The 26,317-nt window shown below is 42.8% G+C and overlaps 2 protein-coding genes across 11 annotated transcripts in view; one reads left to right on the top strand and one right to left on the bottom strand.

The window, feature by feature from the left end:
* The window catches only part of NT5C3A (5'-nucleotidase, cytosolic IIIA), a 30,434-nt gene extending 6,676 nt beyond the window's left edge, over positions 1-23,758 (bottom strand). Inside the window, exons 1-5 of one of the 6 annotated variants that reach the window (XM_083578138.1) lie at positions 23,376-23,758; positions 6,839-6,945; positions 2,362-2,460; positions 1,346-1,415; positions 539-585 (exon numbers count right to left, since the gene is read on the bottom strand). In XM_083578138.1, the coding sequence (XP_083434264.1) occupies positions 539-585; positions 1,346-1,415; positions 2,362-2,460; positions 6,839-6,940 (318 nt within the window). In that variant the 5' untranslated portion in view covers positions 6,941-6,945; positions 23,376-23,758. Of the gene's footprint in view, positions 1-538; positions 586-1,345; positions 1,416-2,361; positions 2,461-6,838; positions 6,946-7,429; positions 7,535-23,164 lie in introns of those variants that run through there. The other 5 variants (XM_083578135.1, XM_083578140.1, XM_083578139.1 and 2 more) reach the window with 5 other exon arrangements.
* Positions 23,759-23,773: 15 nt separating this feature from the next.
* The window catches only part of BBS9 (Bardet-Biedl syndrome 9), a 222,554-nt gene continuing 220,010 nt past the window's right edge, over positions 23,774-26,317 (top strand). For 3 of the 5 annotated variants that reach the window (XM_083577730.1, XM_083577729.1, XM_083577727.1), the window contains exon 1: positions 23,774-24,330. The gene's annotated coding sequence lies outside the window, so the exon portion shown is untranslated. Of the gene's footprint in view, positions 24,331-25,271; positions 25,441-26,317 lie in introns of those variants that run through there. The other 2 variants (XM_083577731.1, XM_083577728.1) reach the window with 1 other exon arrangement.

The raw sequence follows: 26,317 nt of genomic DNA, 5'->3' as shown, positions 1-26,317 counted from the left end.
GGCTCAAAAACCAATTAACAAAGCAACAATAAGAAATACAAGTTGGCATATTGATTGGAACCAATGCCATCAAGGGCCAGTTTGGAATCCAGTGGATCTTGGGATTCTCATTGTGTTTTTCTGCCGAAAGTCTCAAACGAGAAAGAGCTTGAGTTATTCCATCGGTGGTACTTCCACCCACCGTACTTTTGGCAGGCAAAACAGAGTTCTGATGCAGGATCACATCATGGGTGATGACCAGTGGAACTGCTTTGGGATGAGTGGAAGAAAACCACCACTGCATCCTGTGCAACATACCAAGGATTTGGAATTCACTGTGGCATAAACCGTTGTGTACTGAAGTCCACCATCAGATGCAGAAAATGTTATTTTCAGTTGGGAGATAAGTGTAACACACTTTGAGAAAAGAGAAAAAAGTGGGGCCAACAGAGCACACTCGTGAAATAATTTGATATTAAGCTTGAGTGGAGTAATCCTTTACAAGTGTTGTACTGTAAGTGGCCACAACAAGGGGCAAATAAGTAATTTTTAGGATTACCTTTTTGCGACATTCCTCTGTTATAAGTTTGCAGTTGTCAATGATGTCTGAAAGATGTACAGAATGTTATTACAACAGTGCAAGATTCTAACTTGCCCTAAATCAGTGCAATAGTTTTAACCTGTTAAAAAAAACTAACAATGCTATTTGTTTTAGAAGTTATAAAGCAATTATTAAAATCAGTGTGTTAAAAAGAGCTACAGACATCAAAGCATCTCCTTTTGAAAATCATTAAGTCCAACTTATTTCATTAATGGAGGATCTTCCACCCCATATTTGCATAATATGCATACACAGAGTTGTCGTGAATGGGGTGTAATAAATTGCAAGGGAAGAGAAACATTACTAATTTTACTGCAGGGGAGAGAGGGGACTTCTTAGGCTCAAATACTGACTATCACCTTGTATTATAATTCTAATATCTACTTAAATATACAACAGACCATATTTAATGCTCCAGCTCCACTGCTGCAATGAACTTCCCTACCTGCAATAGACTTCCTCTTCCTCTGTTTTCCCTCTAGCCCCCTGAGGGTCTTCAAAATTTATTTCAGAGGGATGGGGAGCCCTCTGGAGTAGATTTCGGAAGAGGAACACCGCACACAGAGCATTGGATACAATCCATAAATTCTAAAGAGGCCTATTCAGAAATTTCAATGAGTTCAATGGAGCTTTCTACCAGGTGAGTAGATAGATGTTTGCAGCCTATCTCATAAACAATAAATAGTACTTACTATTTATAGTACTTACTATAGTACTTATAGTACTATTTATAGTACTTACTCATAAACAATAAATAGTACTTACTATGACATGTTGGACATCTTTTGCCATTGTGGGAAAATCTACTCAGTGTCATATCAAAGTCTGTAATTATCTGTAAAAGGCAGATGAAACAAATTATAAATCACGAGCACAAATGTTAAATGCCTAGAATTTAAGCGAGGGACAAAGTTTAAAAAATATACATTGAATGGCTCATAGTGTAGAAGTATGAGGAAAAGTGTGTGTGAACCTTGAGTTCCCGTGCTCCTCTGGAAAGGTTGCAAGAAGGAATTTGGAACTTTTTGCTGCCATGTTTGACTAATCACAGCTTAGCACAATATCAGCACCAGGACAAACCGAGGTTAGTTTTAACTATGGTTTACAAAAACAAGCAAACTTCAAATCATGAGTTGCGAAGGTGGATTGTTTTAGTAAACCATTTTTTAGATTAAACACAATTTAGGGTTCAGATGTAATACGAAGCTGCAGTTAGTCTAAACTAGAGGCAAAATATTCTATCCTCCTCATGGTCATGCAGAAGGCAGAGGGCCTTCTCAGTAGTGGTGCCTCCCAGCAGATGTCAAGGCAATAAGCAACTATCTTACTTTTAAAAGACATCTGAAAACAGCCCTGTTTAGGGAAGTTTTTAATGTTTAATGCTGTATTGTGTTTTTAATATTCGGTTGGGAGCTGCCCAGAGTGGCTGGGGAAACCCAGTCAGATGGGCAGGGTATAAATCTACTATTACTATTATTAAAAGGGGTGGAGGGGGGAGCGTACAAGTCTAGGATCACCCCTATAATGCAAGCAAATGTAGCCAATATCAGTGCATCAACATTATTAATCAAAAAGTCATTACTAAAAATGATGCAATTATACACCTGAGTTGTGATGAGCATTTTACTAAGAATATTTAAACAAATTCCACAACTATATGGATTTAGTAAATGTCTCTCTGTGTGTGTATATATATATATAGAGAGAGAGAGAGAGATTTTGACTTTGTTAAACAATAGTTGAATGATGGTTAATTTCTACAAATGTGTTTTAGTCTTGACCTGAAGTTTCGTAGCTCCTCCTTTGATGAGACCACAGATAATTTCTTCCACCCTTTCTGGGTCCCTGATATGGACCGTTTTCTTCTGAAATTCTGGCATCTAGAAAACGTGAACAAGAGGTAGATATTAATTTTATCAAATAGAGCATTTCACAAGTTCTGTGGATTTCAGGCTTATAGGATAAAATACAATACCATGTCTTTAGAAAGGGAAAATGATGGGTGCGCTTAGTCAACATTCATACAAATCTTTATCAAAACATCTTTACATTTATTCACAAACTCTTTACTTTCGACTCCGCAGTGATCTATAGAGTCCCTGACAGACCAGGTAGCACATTTGGAAGAAGTCACAGAGTCAACATAGGTAGTGCAGACTGCAGACGGTAATGATTTGCGTAACTCAAAGCCTAAAGCTTATAGGCAGGACTCTTGTGCATAACATGGGAAAGACCAGAAGAAGCAAGTAGGCTTTGCAGATCACCCCCAAAGCAGCAACTCACCTGGGGGATATGTTTTGATCAAACCACATTATTTTCAGTGGACAAAGCAACCAAACATTCCCTTGTCCTATCACCAATGTAATCAACATAGCTAGGGAAGAACTACTACTAAGAGATAAGAGCTGGAACAGTACAATCACATCATGGCAACATCCTTTCAGGAAGGATGACAAGCTTCCTGTCTCTCAAAGAATGGAATCCATTTGCTTAATGACTCAGTTTTAAATATGTGTATACTTATGACAGTATGTGTGTTGCTGACATAGCTATGAAGGTATCTTGGTTGAGGAATGCCATTCTTGCTACATACAGAAGTAAAATCCGACACAGAAGCTACTGGGCACAAAACTTTGCCCCTCTATAGTTGACATTGGGTGCCTTCACTGCACTTCTTCGGTGTCTGCTGAAAACATTTTTGTTTAGCCAAGGCTAGCCAGGCATGTGGAAGCTATCATGCATTTTAATCTGATTTTAGCTGTTTTCATTTTTTTAATGTTCTAAATACTTGCTCTAACTGCTTTGGCTGATAATGTTATTGTTTTATTGCTTTGAGGCTTTATTACAATCAAGTGGTATTTAAATCTTGAAGGGGACGGAATCTGTATTTGTTGAAAATCCTTTAGGAGGGTCACAAGTGAGTTGTGTTTTGTCTGTTTTGTCACAATAAGCTAAAATCTACTTATCTGGTTGATAAGCTATTGCTCAGTAACAGAGAAAACAATCCCTATTATTTTTTTAACCTTAATAGCATATACAAGTGGGAACCCAAACGGGAATATGCATATATCAATATTTTATTAATCCTAATTTAAAAAAATGATGACACGGATACAGTGTTAACTGTGGGATGGTGCTTCATGTAAACATCATGCAAATTTACTTAGTTATTTTCTATTTTTTGTTTATTAAGGAAAAATAAAATTGTTTGCCAGAAAAATAATCCATAAAGACTAGTTTATTTATGAATATTGCATTATGAAAATCACCTAAGGAAGGTAGTACTGATATAAGAAGCTGCACAAACATGGTATAAAAAAAAAAATAACTGGAAGGCTTGGGAAGCTAAGGTGGAATTTACACACATATAAAAACATGGTGAAAATGCTTTTGTTAAAAACGTTTTGAAAAAAATATACTGAATTTGCCATTAGCTCACCATCGCCATCTAGTGTCACATTTGTATAATGCACTTTACAACACACTTAAAATGCTTTATTTGCAGCTGTATAGCTGAGTTGTAAGTACAAAAGAGAAATAACACTTTAAGTCCCAATGCAAGCTTTAGGATCAAAAGTACTTGATCTTTCGGTGGGAGAAATTAGTTTTAAAAGAAAATGCAGAAGATGGACCTTATGGTTTTAACCTGCAATTTTAATGAACTAAGCTTCTGCCCTATTTCATTGCTTCCACTACATTTTTCTATATTTCTGAAAATATAGAGCATACTTAGGTGAACAAACTCTGGGGAAAATTACTAAGTAATTTATTAGGCACTCATATATACTTATGGTCCGCTGAAAGTAGAAAAGTTCTTTATACTCAATCAATCCCCAGACATGTCAACTATGAAGAAGCCTAAGCAAATTTAAGGTTTCTTTCAGTGCAACATTAAGCCAATATGGTCTGCCACAAAGCTCTAACATAAAATTTAGTAGTACCACAAGAATGCTGTCATAAACAAAGCTCTACTTTGTTAATAATTACTTGAGGTACTTGCAGCCCTCTGGTTAACTACAGTTATACAGGACGCATGGAACCGCTAGTTAAAGATTGCAGATAGCAGGGCCCAGAAAGACTAGTAAGAATAAGGTTATCTGGACCGTAAGTTGCTTATGTCTTCATATCACTGATCTCTGTGCATCCCAATATTAAAGAATTTTATTTTCCTAAAACTGCCCTTAACTGATTAAAAAAGCAATCCTATGCTCATCCCAAGTAAGTGTGTATTAGAACAGCACAGTATGTTTTGCTGATAAGACTGTGAACAGATAATACTTTCTGAATTATGTGATTTAATGTTTAAGACGAACTTCTCATTCAGAAATATTTCAGATACTTAGCTTAGATATCTCTTTCAACAAAGCAAACATTCATACCTGTCTGCTGATAGAAGAACCTGCTATCTGATGGAACGGATTTGTCCATCTGTTCCAAGAGTGACAGTGGGGCCATGTCTTTCAGTGCGAATTACATGGTGCTAAAATTGTATACCCATAAAATACTATGCATGTTGAAGAACAGTAGTTGCAAATATAATATTAAGTACAATTATCTAAGTTTAAAATATTGTCAGCTACAGTTATTCATTACACTGTTTTGGAAACACCTTGAAACAAGACTCCTAAGAACGGCAAACAACAGATCAGTGTATTTATAAACAGATAGCCATGTAAGCCTACTCTACTGGTATATAAAGTTCCCACAGCATTGCCAAATGTTTATCAGTGTTTATTTAAAGTAAAGAGCTACTTTACAACCTTCTGAAAAAACAAGCTAATTTAATTTCTATTCTACATTAACTATTTCAGTTTTGGTAGAACTTCTTATCAGGAAGAGCTTTATTGCCTTTTTCCTTCTAAAAGATACAAATTAAAACATCCTACATACAAACTACATACAGCTTAGGAAATGCGGTAAGGCTTAATTATGAAAAGTAGCCATTAGTTGCATTTATGGCGTGAGGCATGGTTAATATAAATATGGCAACAAATTAAGATCTATGCACTTTCAAAAATTTGTGCTGTAATTTTGGAGTTCTGTGCTGCCTTTGTGTTGCAAAGAATGGGACTGGATTGTGTCCCCTGCTATATAGACTGCTGGGAGCTTTTCTTACTACCTTTAGTGGTACATAATAAGAGGAGGGGAGTACCCTATAAGCAATGAGTTCCTCAGGGCAGAACTGCTGCAGGCCCTCTGTAGTGTAGGGGACAGTGGACCTCAGCAACCAAAGTGAGAATTTTGCAGCTAAAGGCAGCAATGCATTCTCCCCTTGCTTATAATAGAAAGTGTGATAGAGCTGGATAGTTTCTGATCACTCATCTGCCACATGATGCCCTGGCTGGGAATAGGATCAGGTTACAAGACAGTAACCTTAGAAAAAAATGGGATGGGTCTTAGTTTCAAATATAAATGTTTGGGATCAGACTAAGTTTCAAAAAAATAAAATAAAAAATAGCCAGTATTCCAAGCTTTGAACAGCTTTGTAATCCAGACACTGTATTCTTCAACCCTGAGTATGCAGATGTTGTCAGACTCTACAATACACATCGACCTGGACCACTGGCTAAAATGGTTGCAGATTATGGGAGTTATAGGGGTATAGGGATGTATGTTACTATTTGTGTTGTCTACTTAAGAAAAATAACTTATTAAGGTAAGAAATTAAAGTTTTTTGATGTGATGGTAAGAGTCAGTTAAATGAGAAAGAACTATCAGCTCTCTCCCAGGTTTAGTAGACAAAACTTTTAATGACAATTACTACAGCACATTAAAAGCACAGAGCTTTAGCTGTTTAAGAAACATTTATCTCATTCTTGAACTAAAACATACACAAATAAGTTATTAACTTCTGCAGCCTGCATGTTACTGATAACAGTGACACACATTTTGCTACTACTAAATTCTTTTCAACTGATAGCATGATGCAATGGATGGAAATGCACTTCAGACCCAAGAATAACAAAGTGGTTGCATGCAAACTAAGCTTAATAAATCTAGAAGGTCTTGATGTATATAGATGAAGCAACACATAAAAAATAATGTCAGTAAAGGATGCTTGCTAAGTCGTTTTGCTACAGTTAAGAGTCTTACTCAGAACATTTTTTGATGCTAGAAAACTCTCTAGACTTGAAGTCATTTTGAACTTTGGATCTGCAACACTTACAAAATGAAAAATAAGTGTTGAAGTCTGGACTGTGGTTACTTTTGGACAACAGAGTTGTCAGGAGTTTTCCTTTTTTTTTTAAGGGGGAGTACCTGTGTGCTGAGTTTAGGGCACTCTTGCTTCTTCTGTTCTTGATGCTTTCCTACTGCAACAGCACAGGTGACAAGCAGACTCCAGAGATGCAGGGCTTGCATACAGGCTGCCAACAAAAACCAAGCAAACCGCTTAAGAAATGGTCTGCCACATTATTCAACGGTCAGTATTGTGTGTATAAACAAAGTATACACAGAGATTAATCTCGGTAATTCCAGATTTATTCATATACATTCTGATCTATAAACAGATTTCTACAGTCTAGGTCAACCCACAAATCCATGCATTTGTTCTATTCATAGTTAAAAATGCTGACAGAGCAATCCTGAGCATGTTTACTGAGAAGCAAGTTGCACTGTGTACAATGGAGATTACTTCAAGGTAAGCATGCAGAGGATTACAATCTAAAATGACAATTTTATGCATATATACCAGGGAGTAAGCCCTGCTAAACACACTTACTTCTCAGTAAACATGGACAGGATTGAATTGCATGATGTTTAGAATTTGCAGCAAACTATTAAAATAAGATAAACCTGCACAAAGCTGGCAATACTGGCTCAAAAGCCAAAGCTCTGTTTACAACTTACCGGAGGAGCTTGCCGAGGCAGCTGCAGCAGCCAAAAGAAAATTCTTCCAGCTAAGTAAACACTAATATAGCAGCACAAGGTACAGCTGAGGGCGTTTCCAAAAGCAGCCTGACTAATCCCTGAGCAAAAAACCCGAGCCCTGTGACGTACGTTAGGAAGGCACGGCATAACAATCCAGCCTGCCAGATTCACAGATGATCAGATGAGAAAGCAACAACAGAACCCCAGAACCTCAACCATCAGGCAGTTCTGACTGATCAGCAGGCAAATTAGGACTGCTGTAACAAGAGCAAAGTGCTTATGGGGAAAGCAAATCCTATTTTATTATTTTAAAGAAATCGAGCCATGTATTATCAACATGCTGCTGAGACTTACTGGAGTAAACAATATTTCTGTCTTATGATGCCTAAATCACCCAGAGCATTCACAGATGAGGTAAATTATGATACGTACTTCTAAATGTTTTAATTAGAGTCACGAGGCAGAAGTCAATAAGGTTGCTTGGTTTGAATATGGAAGACAGAAGAAGGCCTAATTGTCTTTCGACAGATACAAAACAAATGGGAACATTTCTAGGGTTAGACCAATGTTCTCCAGATGTAGGGTCTCCAGATGTTGTTGGATTACAACTGCTCTCATCCCCACACAGTTTAGCCAGTGGTCAGAGATGACATGAGTTGTGGTCCAACATTGCTTGGGGACCCAGGGTTGAAGAACATTGGCATTAGAGGACCACCTCCTCATTGTAAATATTTTATATTATAAAAAAGAAAAAGGTAGTCTTGAGTTTTGACAGCAGCAGTGCAAAGTTCCTGTATTCTTATGTCAAGAATACATGTCCTACATGGCCTGGGATTCTGACTGTGTCCTCCACCTACTAGAACTAAATAGGAATTAATTCATTTTTAATTGTGTGGTCAAAGGCAGCATAAGATATGTAAAAACTGTTCCTCATGATGTGAAGTTTGAATAGGGGTGTTACTTATGCCTTTTCTCATAAAAGCAGAAGTGGTACACCTCTGTAATCAAGTATGTTATAACTGTAAATTGAGAAGCACCATGTCAACCTATTGTTCTGTATTCTTCATCACTATAGCCTGTGATTTTTCTACTATTTTTAAAGGCAATATTGCATATGTACAACTTGTTAACTGAATTAAAGATGACCAAATTATTTTAATTGTTATCTAATTTAAATAGAATATTTATTATCAAATACCTTTAAATTTGCCCATATACTATTATTAGTATTTCTGCCACAATGAAGGAGGAAAATTTCTCCAAAGTGTGGAATCAGATTTTCCATCAAGAACAAAATGAAGCAATACATTCTACAAAGCCAGTGTCTTTTTCAATATTAAAGTCTACAGCTGTTCAACTGTCTGCTCCAAGAATAATGAGAGGCAGAGACATAAGGATCAAATCAGGGATGTCCCTGACAAAAGGAATACTTGAGAAGTATACTGGTTTTATAATTTATCTGTAGGAATGCTTTAGCTGAAACATGGCCCAGAGGTTCTTCTGAAAAGAATGCAGCTTGCTCATGGCAAGGTTGTAACAGACATCCATATATAGCCTGTAAGATGTCTCACATTGTGTATATATTAGTTTCCTTAAAGTAACACTTATTAAAGTTTTCCAACTCCCTTCTCTTGCGGGGGCCCAATTAGTGCCATTGCCTTCCGTTAAGAGTTTGGGTGTAATCCTTGACGCCTCCCTTTCCATGGAGGCGCAAGTTAAAGCAACAGCCAAGGCGACATTTTTCCACCTTTGCCGCATCAAGCAGTTGGTCCCTTACCTTTCCCACCCCGACCTGGCCACAGTGATCCATGCGACGGTCATCTCCAGGCTTGACTACTGTAATTCGCTCTACGCGGGGCTGCCCTTGAAGCTGTCCCAGAAACTCCAGCGGTGCAGAATGCTGCAGCAAGGCTCCTCACGGGGTCTCTGCCATGGGAGCATATTCACCCAGTGCTTTTCAAGCTGCACTGGCTCCCGGTGGAGTACAGGGTCAGATTTAAGGTGCTGCTTTTGACCTTTAAAGCCCTTCACGGCCTAGGACCCTCGTACCTACGGGACCGCCTCTCCTGGTATGCCCCACGGAGAGCCTCAAGGTCCATAAATAACAACACCCTTGTGGTCCCAGGCCCTAAGGAAGTTAGATTGGCTTTAACCAGAGCCAGGGCCTTTTCAACTCTGGCTCCAGCCTGGTGGAACGCTCTGCCTCATGAGACCAGGGCCCTGCAGGATCTGATTTCTTTCCGCAGGGCCTGTAAGACAGAGTTGTTCCGCCTGACCTTTGGCTTGGAGCCAATTTGATTCCCTCCCTCCCTCTCTTTCTTTTTTCTTTTCCTTCTCCTCCTGCAATGAGGCTACATTTTAATATTTTAATGTTCCATTATTTTAATGATGTATTTTATTTTTGTTTTTAAGTTGTAATCATTCATCTTGTTTTTATTATTGCTTGTAAGCCGCTCTGAGCCCGGCCTTGGCTGGGGAGGGCGGGGTATAAATAAAAATTTATTATTATTATTATTATTATTATTATTATTAAGAGTGTCAAATTAAGGCTGTGTCAGCTGCAAGGAATGATAAAACCACATGACACAAAGCTGACAGGCACCAAAGGATTTCACAGTATAATGGAGTTTACAATTGTATCAGCACAACATACTAATAATACTGTGATGGGGAAAAAAATTTCCTTAATGCCACACACTGAATAGGGAAAAGTGAATACTTAAGAAACTGAGGTCTGGGTAGATTGAGGGTAAAGGTTAAAATGCTTAAGAAGTTACTGTTTCTTGGCCAATAAGAGATAATATATGGCCAGTAAGAGATAATAAATACTAGGAGTTTCCATTTGAACATTTTCCACAGCAAGGCAAAGTTACTGGAAAAATCTACAGCAACGCATCACATCCCTTATTTGACAGCCTGTTGTTATTATGAAGTAATTCTTACTAAAGCTGACCACCATGAATACGGCTTTAAAGTAGGTTGTGAGACTTTAGCAAAGACTCTGCCTCTACTATATATCAAATAATTTCAGAACCATACAGATCCACAAATCTGCAGAATAATATATATTATGATGCAATATATATGGAAAGCTAAATCAAAATTTTTGTCAAGGCTTCAACCAGAAACCTCATGGTGACCTATCTGGCACTGTACTCAGGCTGAAAACCCCTCTTTAAGCACAGCAAACGAACCTTGGTGTGCAAGCATCAGACCTGAAATGGCAAGCAATATACCATATTTTTCGTCCCATAGGATGCTCCGTCCCATAGGACGCACCTAGTTTTTTGGGGGGGAAATAAAGGAAAAAATTTTCCCCTTTATTTCCCCCCAAAAAGCTGGTCGGGGAAACCGAACCAGGTCGAGGAACAGTGGGATGGCGGCGCTGCGCCTCCCTGCTGTCCCCTGAGCTTGTGGGGCTGGCCGATGTCTGCCCGGCGCGAGGGGCGCTCTGCTTCAGGGCGCCCTGCCCGCCGGGCGGCAGGCTGCTATCCGCAGCATGGGGAGCCCTGCGGGGAACTCCTGCAGGGCTCCCCACGCTGCGGATGTCTGTCCGGCGCGAGGGGCGCTCTACTTCAGGGCACCCTTCGCGCCGGGCGGCAGGCTGCTATCCGCAGCGTGGGGAGCCCTGCGGGGAACTCCCGCAGGGCTGCCTAGGCTGCGGATGTGTTCCCGAAGCGCCGGGCGCTCTGCTTTCGGGGCGCCCGACGCTCTGGGAAGCAGGCTGCTATCCGCAGCCTAGACATCCCTGCGGGACCTCCCGCAGGGCTGCCTAGGCTGTGGATGTGTTCCTGAAGCCTGTAGAGAGAGAGGGGTCAGTGGGCACAGACCCCTCTCGCTCTCCAAGCTTCAGCGAAAGCCTGCATTCGCCCCATAGGACGCACCCAGATTTCCCCTTCATTTTTGGAGGGGAAAAAGTGCGTCCTATAGGGCGAAAAATACGGTAATGCCACTGAGTTGACCAGATCTGGTGTAGTATTAAGAGTTTGGCTTTCTGCCTTGCCTAGGCATCTTCAGTATCTTCTACCCTGTTGCACTTCAGGCTTCATCACAGCACCTCTCTCACTGAAATATTTGTAACCTTGTGGGCCCACCTAGGCAATCCTCTTTGGCTCGAAACAAGAAACCAAGATAGGCACCCTTCTCCAAACACCTTGTCTATATCCTAAGCCTGCAACAATGGAAACAGATCCTATAAAACTGGACCAGATGGTGCTCTGGTCACTTCTACAACTGCATCAAGGACAGTGTCTAAGTCAGAGTAAATATGAGCAATTTTATGCTCAAAGTGCCCAGCAAACGTTTTGCAGCAGGCCTTCAAAGGTTCCAGCATATCATCCCCAGGAACTAGATGCAATAGCTCCATCAGCACTAAAAAAAACCCCTTCTATTGGACAAATGCTCAAGGATTAAAAGGCTGGGAAGATTGTTTTGCTGCCTGATAACATGCTCTTCCATGTCTCCAGTAGTAGTTGCTATGAGACTGTTATCACCTGCGTTGTAGCTACCATTCTGTTTGTTTTATCGCCCACAGTCCTCTATTAAACCACGACGTTAGCCAGGTAGGGGAGGGTGCTTGAGAGAGATGATATCAACAGCCTTTTCCATCTCACCATACCATTGTGAGACCAGCAGCCATGTCAAAAGGAAAACCCCAAAACATCCAGGAATCCATCATATTCCATAAATATCTGGTGGCAGACCAACTTAATGGTCCATCACCTCTGCAGAGGCGGTGTCAATCCAAATTTCTGAGGAATTGGTCTAGTTGTAATGACGGGTTTATAGAACCCCTACCATTTCAGACATCAAACCTGCTACTCAGTCAAAAATACTAGGTCAAGAGTGTGTCCGACAATATGTGTTGGGCAGGAAACATTGAAAGAGCTCTATGATTGTCACAGCAGCCATGAAGTTCCAAGCAGATCACCCTAAGGTGGCCCAGGTGTAAGTACTGTCCCAGTGAAATTACCTGGGGGTTTCCAACACAATGTCTGAGATCAGCTCATCCTGTCCAGGAAAGGAAACTGATGGGCAGTGGGGTCACTAGAACACAAACAGAATTCTTATATGTCTCTCTGGCCCTACAGCAAATACAAACACTCAAACCCAGCTCACATACAAACTGGTCCCTAGTGAAGGAGGTGTCAGTAACAACCCTTCCCTGGCCCTCTAGTCCATATTGGTACTGACAAAGCTGAAATACATCAACAGCTCTCACTTTATCATGGATATATATTTTTATTGTGATTTGAAATGACATTCAAAATCAGCACCACATGACCAGAGTACAAATCAACAACACAACCCTAAATCCTCTGGCTTGGGGGAGGACCTGAAGATGGGACTCACCACTTTTGCTTGACTGGCTTGTCCAATACACGCACAGTCAGCACTTGTTGGGGCTGAACATAAAGCATTCTGCGTAAAACTGACTTATGTGGTAATGAAGGAGAAAATTGTCCTTTTTTGGTCTAAATCAATTTTTTAACTAGCATAAGTGTGTGAACTTTAGCTAACCCCTTTTCAGTAAAGAAAAAATGTTTGGAACCAGTATCTTGGCACACTGAGTGAATGTAAGGACAGAACCTATAGATAATAACCATGACAACCAATACTCTGGTACACTAGAGGCAAGAAAGACATCAGCTATGTGGAATGATCTCACTTTATCATAAGTTATTGAATAAAGAATGAAATTAACAAGGTAGAACAGCTAATGAATAAGATAGTAAATCAAAAGAAGGACACTGAAGAATAACTGTATTTAACCATGGCTATTCAGAGGAACTCAAAACTCCTCATTTGCTTAGATTTGATGAAGTGGGTTGTAACAGCTATAGAATGTTTTATTTTAACTATATGATTTCTCCCCTTAGTATTCTATGCAGGCTTTCATAGAAAGGCCCTTCTACCTGGCCAGGAAAAGGAAGTCAAGAAACTGTGGTAGCACAGAACAAAGGGGGAAAACTCTTTTTCGTGTTTGTTGCTGTCCTGCTGCTACCATTGCTTCTTACCTCCTCTTCCTGGTGAGTGTAGGAATTTCTACAGCTACCCTCCTGCCAACCTAGCAGTTTGAAAGCATGCCAGTGCAAGTAGATAAATAGGTACCAATGTGGTAGGAAGGTAAACGGCGTTTCCATGCGCTTTGGTTTCTGTCACGGAGTTCTGTTGTGCCAGAAGCGGTTTAGTGATGCTGACCACATGACCCAGAAAGCTGTCTGTGGACAAAAGCCAGCTCCCTCAGCCTGAAAGCGAGATGAGCGCTGCAACCCCATAGTCGCCTTTGACAGGACTTAACCATCCTGGGGTCCTTTAGCTCACCTTTACCTTTTACAGATACCCACCTGCTCTTATACGATGCCTGCAACAACAAGCCCAAGGATGTGTGTGCACAAGCATGCACACACACATTTTAAAATCTGCAAAACTAGACTGGAAATAAGCAGATAAAAACATTGACTCCATCACAGTTCTGATGGCACTTTCCAATTTATCCTAGTTATTGGGTAACAACTTGGAGAAGAAAATATGAAGACTCTCTAAGCACACGCTCTACCTTGGACAGCAACCACAAGAACATGAAAAGCACAAATTATTACAGGAGTAAGGATACTTTGTAAGGCTTAACTATGTTCTGGACCATAAACAAGCCTATGCTTAATTGCTCATTATTTCAATATGTGTACACTGAGTTAAACTACTGCTTGATATCAACCCAAAACAACCCTAGATCAAAACAAACAAAATCCAGTTATATGCCTAGAATATATTATTCCAAGAATAACTGAAGTGAAATGTTTGGACAGAATTATCGTGTGTGTATGTGTGTGCGTGTGCGTGTGTAAGTAAACATACACACAATTTGCTTATCCCATCTAGTTTTTATATTATATAATTTTTTTGCATAATTTCTTTGGGATAACACTGAACTGCTATGAATCAAGAAAAATGAACAAAAAAGCTATATTTCTTATAAAGAAATCAGTTCTGTGTAATAGCTTCAGGGCAAATTAAACACAAAAACATTTCAAAACACAAGTTAAACATAACTAAGTGAGTTTTTCATGCCCACAGCTCCACTAACACTGCAAATAACTGTGCAGCTGCAAAAGTCAGCAAACATGGGAATAAGTGCTGGGATACTAGGATCTACATTCATCCAACAAAATGACCTTTCTCACTTGTGACTCAAATTGCAACTATTAGTCAGCACATTTGTGATAACTATCAAGATGCTAGGAAGAATCAGTTTACAGAGAAACTAGGACAGGGCAAAGGGTGCCATTAGGCCTCCTACAGCAATTTTATTCCAAGGCTTTCTAAAGCTGCACTCCTACATTTCTTAGCAGAAATGAAGTTTCACTGAATTTAAGGGCCTTGCTTCTGGTCATACATATTTAGGACTGAGTTTACAGAACCTGTATTATTTCAAAACTAGCAGGAAGTTAAAAATTTACTGGGTTAAATTCTATTTCTAAAAACACACACACCATAGGTCCAATTCTTCCTTTAATGGTGGTAAGTTAAATCCTGCACAAAGAACCATAAGCGGACCTTGTACTTATTTAAGAAAAGAACAAACAAATCTGATATGTCCAGGCTTTCCTTTTCCTATGCTAATCGGAAAAACGTCCAACAGAACATTATTTGGGTTAAAACTCCAAAGAGCAGAAAGATCAAGCAAAGAAATAATGAATAGCCAGTTATAGTAGGGTTGTCATATGCCCAGGTGTTCCCGAACATTTCCTCTTTTTGGGGGGCCAACATGCCCATTTGGGTGGATTTTTACATTTTATATGAAATATCTGGGTTGGGTTTTTTTTTTATTGGTTTGTTTGATTGATTGATTGGGGGGGGCGTGTGCATGCTCGGGAGGGTGCAGTGCCGTGGAAGCAGAAGTGCTGCAGCGACTGCGAGGTCTGGAGCGAAGATCAGGTAGGAGCTGTGGTCCTGCCTCCGCTGCCAACCGGTCACCAGCATCGCTGCCAGGCCTGTGTGTCTTTTCCCCCAGCTTGGGCTGGCTGTGGCATGCAGAGCAGTTCTGCACGGCGAAGCTGCTGCCAGCCCAAGCTGGGAAAGAGGCGTGTGGGCCTGGCAGCGGCGGTGCTGCTGCCTCCACCAGGAAGAACTTTCTGACAGTAAGATCAGTTTTTAAGCAGAGGTTGAATCTGTCATAGATGCTTTTGTTGAGATTCCTGCACTGGGGTCCCTTCGAACTCTACCATTCTGATTCTATGAAGGCTCCCTGTCACTGGCATACAGTATTGTGAACATGGGCTATTATAAAGACTTCCTTCCTTGCAAATTCAGCCAACTCAGAATTCTGCTGCTCATCTTTTGCCAAGGAATGAATATAGGGAGTGCATGTGCTCAGTCAACTGCACTGGTTGCTCATTTGCTTACAGGTAGACTCCAAGTACTGATCTATAAAGCTAGGCTCAGTATTCTTTAGGAAATTCATTTAAGCGTACAGTGAGTCTGGGACTAGAAGCTTAAGGAATTTAGCCTGTGCACTATCACTTAACTCTGGATAGGGAGGGAACTGCAGAGACCAGCCACAGAATCCTTCTTGCACCAACAGGCCAAAACAGGTCAGAAAACACTCCCTAAACTTCATAAAAGCAAACAGACCAGCCCTCCTCATTTATCTGCAGTTTGTTAACTTATCTGGTTTTATGTTTAACAAATCCAAAAGTATTCATTTCAACGGTGTTATGCTGATATTTTGTTAAATTGTTGAAATGCTGTAATTCTATTATTTAACTGTTTTCCTAAGTTAGTATGGATTTCAGTGGGTTTATACATTTTGATATTATCCTCTGTTTGGTAACTTTAAGCCATAGTTTTCCACAGAAAGAAACAATTATTAATGTTCAGCTGAAACTGAATGAAATGGTTTTGCTGACTGTAGCCAGCCTTTGTGATCTCATCTGCACTTCCGCTGCAGAAGGGCTGAGTTTAAATATTAATTATTATATTAATGCTACTGTTCATTGTTGTTTTATAGTTTTATTTGCTTCCTAACTTGTCATTAGTATAACAGATATAGGCCCTTTATAAATATTAATGAATGCAGTGCCCATATACTTGCATAAGTATATATAGTTTGAAACCAAAGCTATTGGCCTGATTTGATTCTTGCTTTTTCTCCATTTAAAATAAACAGAATTTGAGGCAATGGTGTTCAGTCCACAGAATAACAGAGCTGTGCTTGTTTATCACAACAGTCTGCAGTCACAATCTCTAGGCACGAAAGTCCTTCAGCACTAACAAAAATTATCCCATTCTGGTTTCATAATATGGCAGCATTTACTTCTTCCAAACCCTTGTTCAGCTTTTTAAACAAATATAATCCTAATCACACCAAACAATGGTTATGTCTGGATATTATGCTAAACAAAGGTTTACTGCAGAAGTAGGAAACCTCTGGAATTGGGGCCAAATGACCCCAGGACTCACCCCAGGCCATACCCCTACCTGACCCCATTTCACACCCTTCATGGGTGTTTTGCATAGCTGGAATGTATCCTTGACCTTCATTAATGCCTCTTGCTTACCAGGATGCAGGTGTGTGTGTGTAGAAACAGCTGACTTGTGTGGCATGAATGCAGCGTACCATACAAAGCATCACATCATTACCTTACTCACATTTTGCCTATGGCCCCCACCCATACTGGCAAACTACTCTGGAAGGTTGTCCATTACAAAATGTGGTTCTCAGGCTGAAAAATGTCTCCTACCCCTGGTTTAAGCATGTTGTCAATGAACCTGGTTGAGGTGTGGGCTTATATGCTTCCCCTTCTCTCTCTCTTTTAAATTGTTTTTAAAATACAACTTTATTGAATAACACAATCAAATTTCCAGATATATCTGCAAAAACACAATTATTTACATATTTGCCAAACATATACTGTGAAAAAGGATAAAAGATAAGAAAAAATGAAAAAAGAAAAGGAAAGGGAAAAAAAGGAAAAATTTAATTAAAATATCTTAAAAGACTTCCACCGCCTAAACCACACTTCTTTTGTTATTTATGCTTCCCCTTCTCGTTTCAGGGCTGCCATGAGGAATTCAAAAGCTTTACTTCTCTTTCTTATTAGTCACAATTTAGAGTTTCAGCCAAGCTGTAAACTGTGGATTATGTTGAACTATGGTTAAAGTTGGCTCGTTTTAAACAAACAAAAGTTTACATAAATGAAGGTTTGTTGGTCCAGATTACATATGACAAATCATGGTTAAGTAAAAACTTCTGAAGTTCTCCTTCTGATTGTCTGAGAGGGACACATGAACCAAGACTCACCCTAGCTCTTTCACATTACACTAAACTATGTTTTAGCATGCTGTTCAAACATGGAGAAAGGTTAAGAAACTTATATATGGCCTAGTGAGGCATCATAATTGACAAAACAAAGTTACAGACATTGCTACACCATCAGGGGTCAGGGCACCCAGACTCGGTGTGCCAACAGACAGAAAACGAAAACAGCTACAAATCACAATTTGAATGTATGTTTGAAACACTCTGGTTTCCGTCATGGTGTTCTGTTGCTCCAGAAGTGGTTTAGTCATGCTGGCCACATGACCCAGAAAGCTGTCTGTGGACAAACACCGGCTCCCTTTGCCTGAAAGCGAGATGAGCACCACAATCCCATAGTTGTCTTTGACTGGACTTAACCGTCCAGGGGTCCCTTACCTTTACTGAAATCTTAAACTATAGTGTGGGATCAAAATCACGTTTAACACTAGCTAATCTTTGGCATGGTGTCTGAACTGAGTCACAGTTAGAAGTAAGGCCCACTAAAATACAGTGGTACCTCGCAAGACGAATGCCTCGTAAGACGAAAAACTCGCAAGATGAAAGAGTTTTTCGTTTTTTGAGTTGCTTCGCAAGACGAATTTCCCTATGGGCTTGCTTCGCAAGACGAAAACATCTTGTAAGTTTGTTTCCTTTTTCTTAAAACCGTTAATACCCAGGGTGCATTGCTTGAAGAGGTGCAGTTGCGACTTGACTTTGAGGAGCAACTCATAGCACGCGGTGTGGTGGCCTTTTTTGAGGTTTTTGAAGACTTTGGTGATTTCTGAAGCTTTTCCAAAACTTCTTTTGCAGCCATTTGGTAAGTTAAACTTTTAAAAGCAGTGCTGCCATGGGGCCCAAGAAGACTACTGCTGCAGAGGCCGGCAAGAGGAAGAAGGAGAAGGTTACGCTGGAAATGAAGAAGGAGATCATCCGGAAGCACGACGGTGGAATGCGTGTGACAGACCTCGCCAGGGAGTACGGGAGGAATCCATCGACCATCGGGACCATCCTGAAGATGAGGGAGAAGATCCTTGCGACTGATGTAGCCAAGGGAGTCACCAGGATCGTGAAGAACTGCCCAGTTGTTCTGGAGGAGGTGGAGAAGTTGCTGCTCATCTGGTTAGAAAAGAAGCAGCGTACAGGGGACACAGTGACTGAGGCCGTCATTTGTGAGAAGGCCAAGGCCTTGCACGCAGACCTCGTCCGGCAACAGCCAGGAACCTCAGGCGAGCCAGAAGTCTTCAAGGCAAGCAGAGGCTGGTTTGACCGGTTCAAGACGAGATCTGGAATCCACAGCGTGGTCAGGCATGGAGAGGCTGCCAGTTCTGATGTTCCTGCGGCTGAAGACTTTGCAGCGGAGTTCCTGGAGGTTGTGACGACGGAGGTCTACGTTCCACAGCGGCTGTCCTCCAAAGAACTGAGGGACATTTGCCAGAAGTGGAAAGATGTGCAGGCTTTTGTACAGCGACACCACCCTGACAAGGACCTGACACGTGACCTTGCGAACACTTTTGATACGAGGGTCATGTCGTCTTTCAGGGAGGCGCTGAAAAGGTGGATGAAGCAGCAGACCATGGACAGGTTCTTCAGCAAGAAGCAGAGTGGAAGAGGAAAATTCTTCGAGTTGTCCCCCAGAGTCTTAGAAAATGTATGTACAGTACTGTACACTTTGGTGATTTTTAAACTTTTTTTGACCATAGGAACGCATTAATTGATTTTCAATGCATTCCTATGGGAATCCGTGCTTCGCAAGACGAAAAATTCGCAAGACGAAAAAATTCACAGAACGAATTAATTTCGTCTTGCGAGGTACCACTGTAATCATGAATACTACTAAGTTGTATGTCTTCCTACTGTTATTCCTCATTTCATCAACCTGGAAATAGCAGTGTTACTACTTACTGACTTCCCGAAGAATTGTGAAGTTTAAGGAAACAGTGCACAATTGTGATTCCTTTAAGGAAAGTCTTTTTCTAACATTATGCCTTTGTTCCAAGCCTATGCCAGCATATTCTTTGTGTTCCATCATGACATCACTGTTTCTATAGGAACTAGTCTACTAATATGGGAAAGCAAACAAGCCTCAGCAGCACACACAGATAAGCTAATGTAATATATACATTATTGATTATTCCATTTCTGACCACTGTAGAAATTTGCCTCTTTAGAAACTAAGTAGTACATACACAATTCAAGCACAGAAGAAGGCTGAGGGTATTCCTAAATTTACTACCAAACAGAGTACAGTGGTACCTCGGGTTATGAACTTAATTTGTTCCGCAGGTCCATTCTTAACCTGAAACCGTTCTTAACCTGAGGTGCACTTTCGCTAATGGGGCCTCCTGCTGCTGCCATGCTGCTGGCGTGCGATTTCCATTCTCATCCTGGGGCAAAGTTCGCAACATGGAGCAACTACTTCCGGGTTAGTGGAGTTCGTAACCTGAAGTGTTTGTAACCTGAGGTACCACTGTATTATGATGCTTGCATAATAATGAAACCAAGGAGGCACAGAGCAAATAGAACAAATAAATAAGGAGACCCAATAAAAGCTTTAATCTATGCTGTGGGATGGTTCAACCTCTGCAATTAGAATCAAACTGGTAACAGCATACTTATCTAACAACATCAAGGAATAGAATGCACAAATTATATTTTGGCTACAATTGTGGATTTTGTGATATTGTCAGAGGTGGGCTGCGTTAGGTCTTGTTAGAGGCTTGATACAGCTTAAACCTCATCTCCTTGGAGTCTCTCAGTGGTGGGTGGGTGCTTTTCCTTTCTGCAGGAGAGCAGTAATGGAGGGGGGAGAAGCAAAAGGAATAGCATAGATTTGGAAAGAAAAGCTACAGTGGTGCCCCGCAAGACGAACGCCTCGCAAGACGAAAAACCCGCTAGACGAAAGGGTTTTCCGTTTTTCGATGCGCTTCGCAAGACGAATTTCCCTATGGGCTTCCTTCGCAAGACGAAAGCCCATAGGGAAATCTCCAGGACAGCGGGGAAGCGCAGCGCGTCTTCCCCACTGTCCTCGGACCTCCTCTGAAGGCTGGCGGTGGGGCGGAGAGACCTCCTCCCGCCGCCAGCCTTCGGAAGGCTGCTCCGAAGGCTGGCGGCGGGAGGAGGTCTCTCCGCCCCACCGGCAGCCTTCGGAAGGCTGCTCCGAAGGCTGGCGGCGGGTGGAGGTCTCTCCGCCCCACCAGCAGCCTTCGGAAGGCTGCTCCGAAGGCTGGCGGCGGGTGGAGGTCTCTCCGCCCCACCGGCAGCCTTCGGAAGGCTGCTCCGAAGGCTGGCGGCGGGAGGAGGTCTCTCCGCCCCACCGGCAGCCTTCGGAAGGCTGCTCCGAAGGCTGGCGGCGGGAGGAGGTCTCTCCGCCCCACCGGCAGCCTTCGGAAGGCTGCTCCGAAGGCTGGCGGTGGGCCGGAGAGACCTCCTCCCGCCGCCAGCCTTCGAATGGCTGTCCTGAAGACTTGCGGTGGGAGGAGGGTTTTCCTTCCCACCGCCAACATTCAGAATGCTGTTCTGAATGTTGGCGGTGGGGAGGAAAAACCCTTCTCCCACCGCAAGCCCCGGGAACAGAGGAGAAGCGCTGCGCGCCTTCCCCTCTGTTCCCGGACCTGTCCTGAAGGCTTGCGGTGGGGAGAAAAGCCCTTCTCCGCACCGCCAGCCTGGCAAGCGGTCTCCATAGGAACGCATTAATTGATTTTCAATGCATTCCTATGGGAAACCGTGCTTCGCAAGACGAAAAACTCGCAAGAAGAAAAAACTTGCGGAACGAATTAATTTCGTCTTGCGAGGCACCACTGTATTTAGAAAATGAAGCATTGCCTCAGTGTAGGACATACAGCAGCAACTGACAGGGAACACTTTCTGGGATGTAATGCAGAGGCGAGCCAAGAAAGAAATGGGTACTGAGGGAGGAAGAAAGGGAGCTCAACAATGAGAAGAATCTCAGTCCTCCTATATTAGGAGTCATGGACTCACCAAAACCCCTCTGAAAGTTTGGGAGCTTTGATGGCACTCATAAATTGGCTGCTCACATCTGGGGGAGAGATTACAGAACAAGGAGGACCCCATAAATATAGAATTTGGAGAATACAAAAAGGACATGCAGTAAAATTTGGTAGTTGCTGTTCAGGGTTCCAGGCAACCTGCCATGCTTTCTTCCAGGAAAACCTACTCTATTCCTCATGGCCCCTGGTTTTCTGACACCCCCCCCCCCCCAGTTGGCTAGCGGTTTGGACCTACATGCAGGCTCTGCTGCCCTCATATGGCTGCCTCCCCCCCCCCATTTTTTCCTCTCTGGTTGCCCAGAGCTTGCTGATACCTCCCCCTGCAAGGATGATGCCATTTCGGCTACAAAGGTTTGACACACAGTTACTTCTCATCACTGAAGTTTGGTTGCAACAACTTTCTTTCTTTCCTTCCTCATCACAAATCTTCAAAGAAATACCAGCTCCCATCGAGTGCGCAAATGTATATCTTTCTGAATATTTTAGAGTATAAAAAAAAAACATGGGTCCCCCACCAGCCAGTCCTTTCAATGCAAATTTACATGTGGAGCTTTCCACAGTCATGAACCTGAAGGACAGAATTAATTAACTGTGGATGAATTAAACCAGGGTGAAGGAAGCACATGTTTTGCCCTCAAATTCCATATGGGATACTTAGAAAGTCTTATGTGCATACAGACACCCCAGGGCAATCCACATTAGGCGGAGACTGCAATTCATGAACATAATTCATGAACATAGTGTTCATGAACACTAAGGAGTACATTTGAATTATTCATGCACAGTGCTGGGCTGCACCAACTTTGCTTAGAAGCGAGCCTTGCCAGCTTCAATAAACTTCATTCCCTAAGAAAGTGAGTACAAGATTATGGCCAGATCCTATGCACACTCGCTCACAAGCAACTCCAACTCTGATCATGGAACTTACTTCCAAATAAATGCTTGTAAAGGTGATATCCGGATACTTTTGAACCATTTTCTATGGCTTTTTAAACAGGGGAGGGGCAATATTGGTTTGTTTTGGTTTTACTACATATTTTGAATTCTCATTTTGTATGTCTCTGTTGTGAACCACCCTGAAATCTTCGGGTGAAGGGCGGTATGCACATTTAATAAATAATGTTAAGGATGATAATAATAATAAGGCCCAAGAAGCTCCACTAATTTCCATGTGGCCAGCAGCTAACCAAATAAACCGACGCCTAAGCATGGCCAGTCCAGAAGCAAGTGTCCCTGAATTGAGTTTGACGGGAGACCAATTATTTGTTTATTTCAGAAAACTTATACACCGCTTGACTGCGAGAAGGGGGGGGGGGGGACGAAAACCGAAAAGCAACCGCTCGAAGCGCTGCGACGGCAGCGGGGCTTTACTCCCGAGTAAACAGCGCCTCGGCAGCGCGCTCCTACCATCTCTATAATCTTGGTCTTCCTGCCCGTCTTCTTCTTTATGGTGAAGATGTACTGGGCCAGCACCACCCCGCCGACCAGGGCGCACACGCTGGCGCTGGCCACCGCTCCCATCCTGGCCACGGCGCTCTTGTCCATGGCGGCAGAAACCTCTCGCCACGCTCCGGCCTCGCGGGGTGAGGGGGAAACCCACAGGGAGAAGAAGCCTTACGTTCAGGTCGCGGAGGCGGGCAAGAGCCCCGCACAGCCTCACGCCGCTCTTCCTCTCAGCCGCTCGCCTTCCTCTCTCTCCCTCTCCGTCGGCGGCGAGAGCGGGCGAGCGCGCATGCGCCACCGCCAACCGCCAACTGCCGAGGTGAGCGGCCGTTGGCCCCACGCGCTCTCTCTTGACAGTTGAGGCGGGAGAAACCATTCCGACTTACGGGACGGGGGTGGTGGCCCTCTTTTCTCTCTCTCTTCTCCGCGAGACAAAACGCCGACAATTAGGAGAGGAGGTTGTGGAGGCAGGTTGGTCCTTTTACGCCGCTAGGCGGGACAGGGGAGGGGGACGGACGCTGGGCGCTTCCTCTCCTCCTAATAGTACAGTCCAACCGAAGGCTGGCAGAGACTACATCCCCCAGCGTGCTTTGCGTTTCCTAGAACGCAGCTGCCGTGCCGTTTCTGCTCTCTCAGCGCCTTTCTCGGCCGGCAGGAGGGGGCGGGGTCGGCTTTGGTTGCTGAGGCGCTATGACAACGGGAGCAAAAATGGCGGCGGGCAGAGCTGGCTAGGGAGTACCTGAGGCGTTCTTCCCCCGCGCGCCCCGTATACCAACAGACACCCCCCCATTCCTTCCTTGTCATAACAGCTTCTGCTTGGCGTAGTTCTCCCCCCTCCCGCTCCCCTATCCATCTCTCTCTCTCTTTATTTGCGTCTTTGCTTATCTCCCTCATGGGTCCCGTTAGCATCCTCCTTCCCCAAAGGTAGCGCCGCGAGAGGGTGCTTGTGACCAGGACGTCGGCGCCCTGTCTCGGCCCCCCTGACAGGCAAACGGCGCTCTTGCGGCCCGTGAGGGAGTCTCGGGATGAGGCGCTCGCCTTAATGCGCACCCGGCTCCCTGCTGTGGATCTGCGGGCGGAGGGCGCAGGTGAGGAGAAGAAAAGGGTTTCCCAATGTTGGGAATAGTCAGGTAAGTTAACGCCTTACATCCTTTCAAATGTGTTTGGAGGAGTGTTGTGTTTTCGTTACTGTTACGTATTTTGTGTTTTTATCTTGTGTGTTTATGCCAGTGGCGTAGCGTGGGTTGTCACCACCCGGGGCAAGGCAAGTAATTTGCACCCCCTAACCCGTGGATTTGCGCCCCCTAACCCGTGGATTTGCGCCCCCTAACCCGTGGATTTGCGCCCCCTAACCCGTGGATTTGCGCCCCTAACCCTAACCCCCAGATGTTGCGCCCGGTGCGGCCGGCCCCCCCTGCACCCCCCACACTACACCACTGCTATGCCGTGAACCAGCTCTGAGATCTTCAGTTGAAGAGCAATATACAAATTCAATGAATTTAATAATAATCAAGTAAATAAAATGAGCACGTGTCTTGTACTGTGCAAAGTAGAAGATCTGCTGCTGGAGACATTGCACAGCCTTACCCTGTGCACTTTTTCTCAGAGATGCCGCCAGTCTCACTTCCCAAGGTAGGAAGTGTACATAAAGGCTGCAGCCTTGCAACCCATTCAGTGTGTCCAGGTGAGCTTGCAAATAACAGCGCATAGGACTGCCGCCTTAAGGTTGTGGTTCTGTGTACACTTTCCTGCAAATCTGTCCCATGGAACTCGGTGCAAATTCTCAGTACAAATGCTTTGGGTTGGGCTGCAGGGATAAATAAGCATAATGGCAACAAAACTCATGCACGGGAAAGAAGATATACCTGTGTGTACTATTTCTACAACACCAGGGTCTAGGGAATACCTCTATGCGGTGGACATTGCTGTTTCATTCAGAATGTTCAGGACATCAACTGCAAACTGAGCAATTTCCTAAAAGGTTTTTGCATTCTTTTGAGACAAGTGATATGTTAGCTGTATTTGCCTAGATTGTGCTTTAGATGTTTATGCAAAAAAATTCTCTCCTTAGGTCTTTCCAATGCACAATAAGAGTACTTGAAGAAGCTGGCAAATTGTGTTTTTAGCATGCATTGCTGTAAATACTTGCATTAATATGTGTAACCTAGTGTTGCTAAGCTAAGGCAAGGATTACTGAATCTCTAGCCTCTTTTCCTTTACTGTGTTCCAGTTAACTGCAGGCAGGTATTAGTGCAACCTATTTGTGTCTTACTGGATTCAGTTCCTTAGCTTGTGTCATAAGGGCAATTCAAGGCGATTAAAGTAGAGGAATAAATGCCTGCTTGTATATCGCTTCATTCCTATTTCATCATTGCCATGATGCTCCTCTCCACTCCTACTCACTGTCAGTCAGTCCGCATTCCATGGCTACTGAGCCCACTCAGTCCCCATTGGATTGTCTGTGGGTTTGTCCCCACCCAATCTTTTCTTGTAAAGATCTTTTGTATTTATGCAAACATTGGGGTTCTCCCAGTCTTACAGATTCCTCCCTCTCATGGATGTGTGACTTCATTTATGTACTATTTTGGCTACATAAGCAATGGCACTCACAGCCTGAACACTGGAAATAAAAAGTGAATTGCGCTTATTTATTATATAGCACCTTCAGTGTACATATGCTAAGCTCCAAAATAGCTCTGTGCTTGAGCAGAACACGCACCTTTGGATAATATGTTGCTGATTTGCCTTTCCAAATGCAACCCTTTATATCATGTTGAGTCCTGTTCCAGAGTGGCCATCAACCTTCAGGAACAGCCTTGCAAGACCACAGTGGGAAAGTTCTGTTGCATAAATTGAGCTTCACACATGGCTCTATGGATACTGTGATTAAAGAATGACATAGAAATATTAGCAGCTCCTGCTGGGTTTTTTTGTCCCAGGTGATTTTGAAGGAAATTTCAATTGTACAAGATAGATTGTTCTACTAGTCTGTTTGAGAGATTAATGTACATTATTATAGCTTATTCTACCCAACTACAGTGGTCAATGTTCCATGGGCAGCAGAGTGCCCATTGTTTGCTTCGATCATACTGTCATTAAACTTCTCATTTAATAAAT

This window comes from Podarcis filfolensis (assembly GCF_964270895.1).
Source record: "Podarcis filfolensis genome assembly, chromosome: 12".
Classification (NCBI taxonomy): domain Eukaryota; kingdom Metazoa; phylum Chordata; class Lepidosauria; order Squamata; family Lacertidae; genus Podarcis; species Podarcis filfolensis.
The sequence above is the reverse complement of the archived record's forward strand: the minus strand, read 5'-3'. Positions and strand labels throughout refer to the sequence as shown.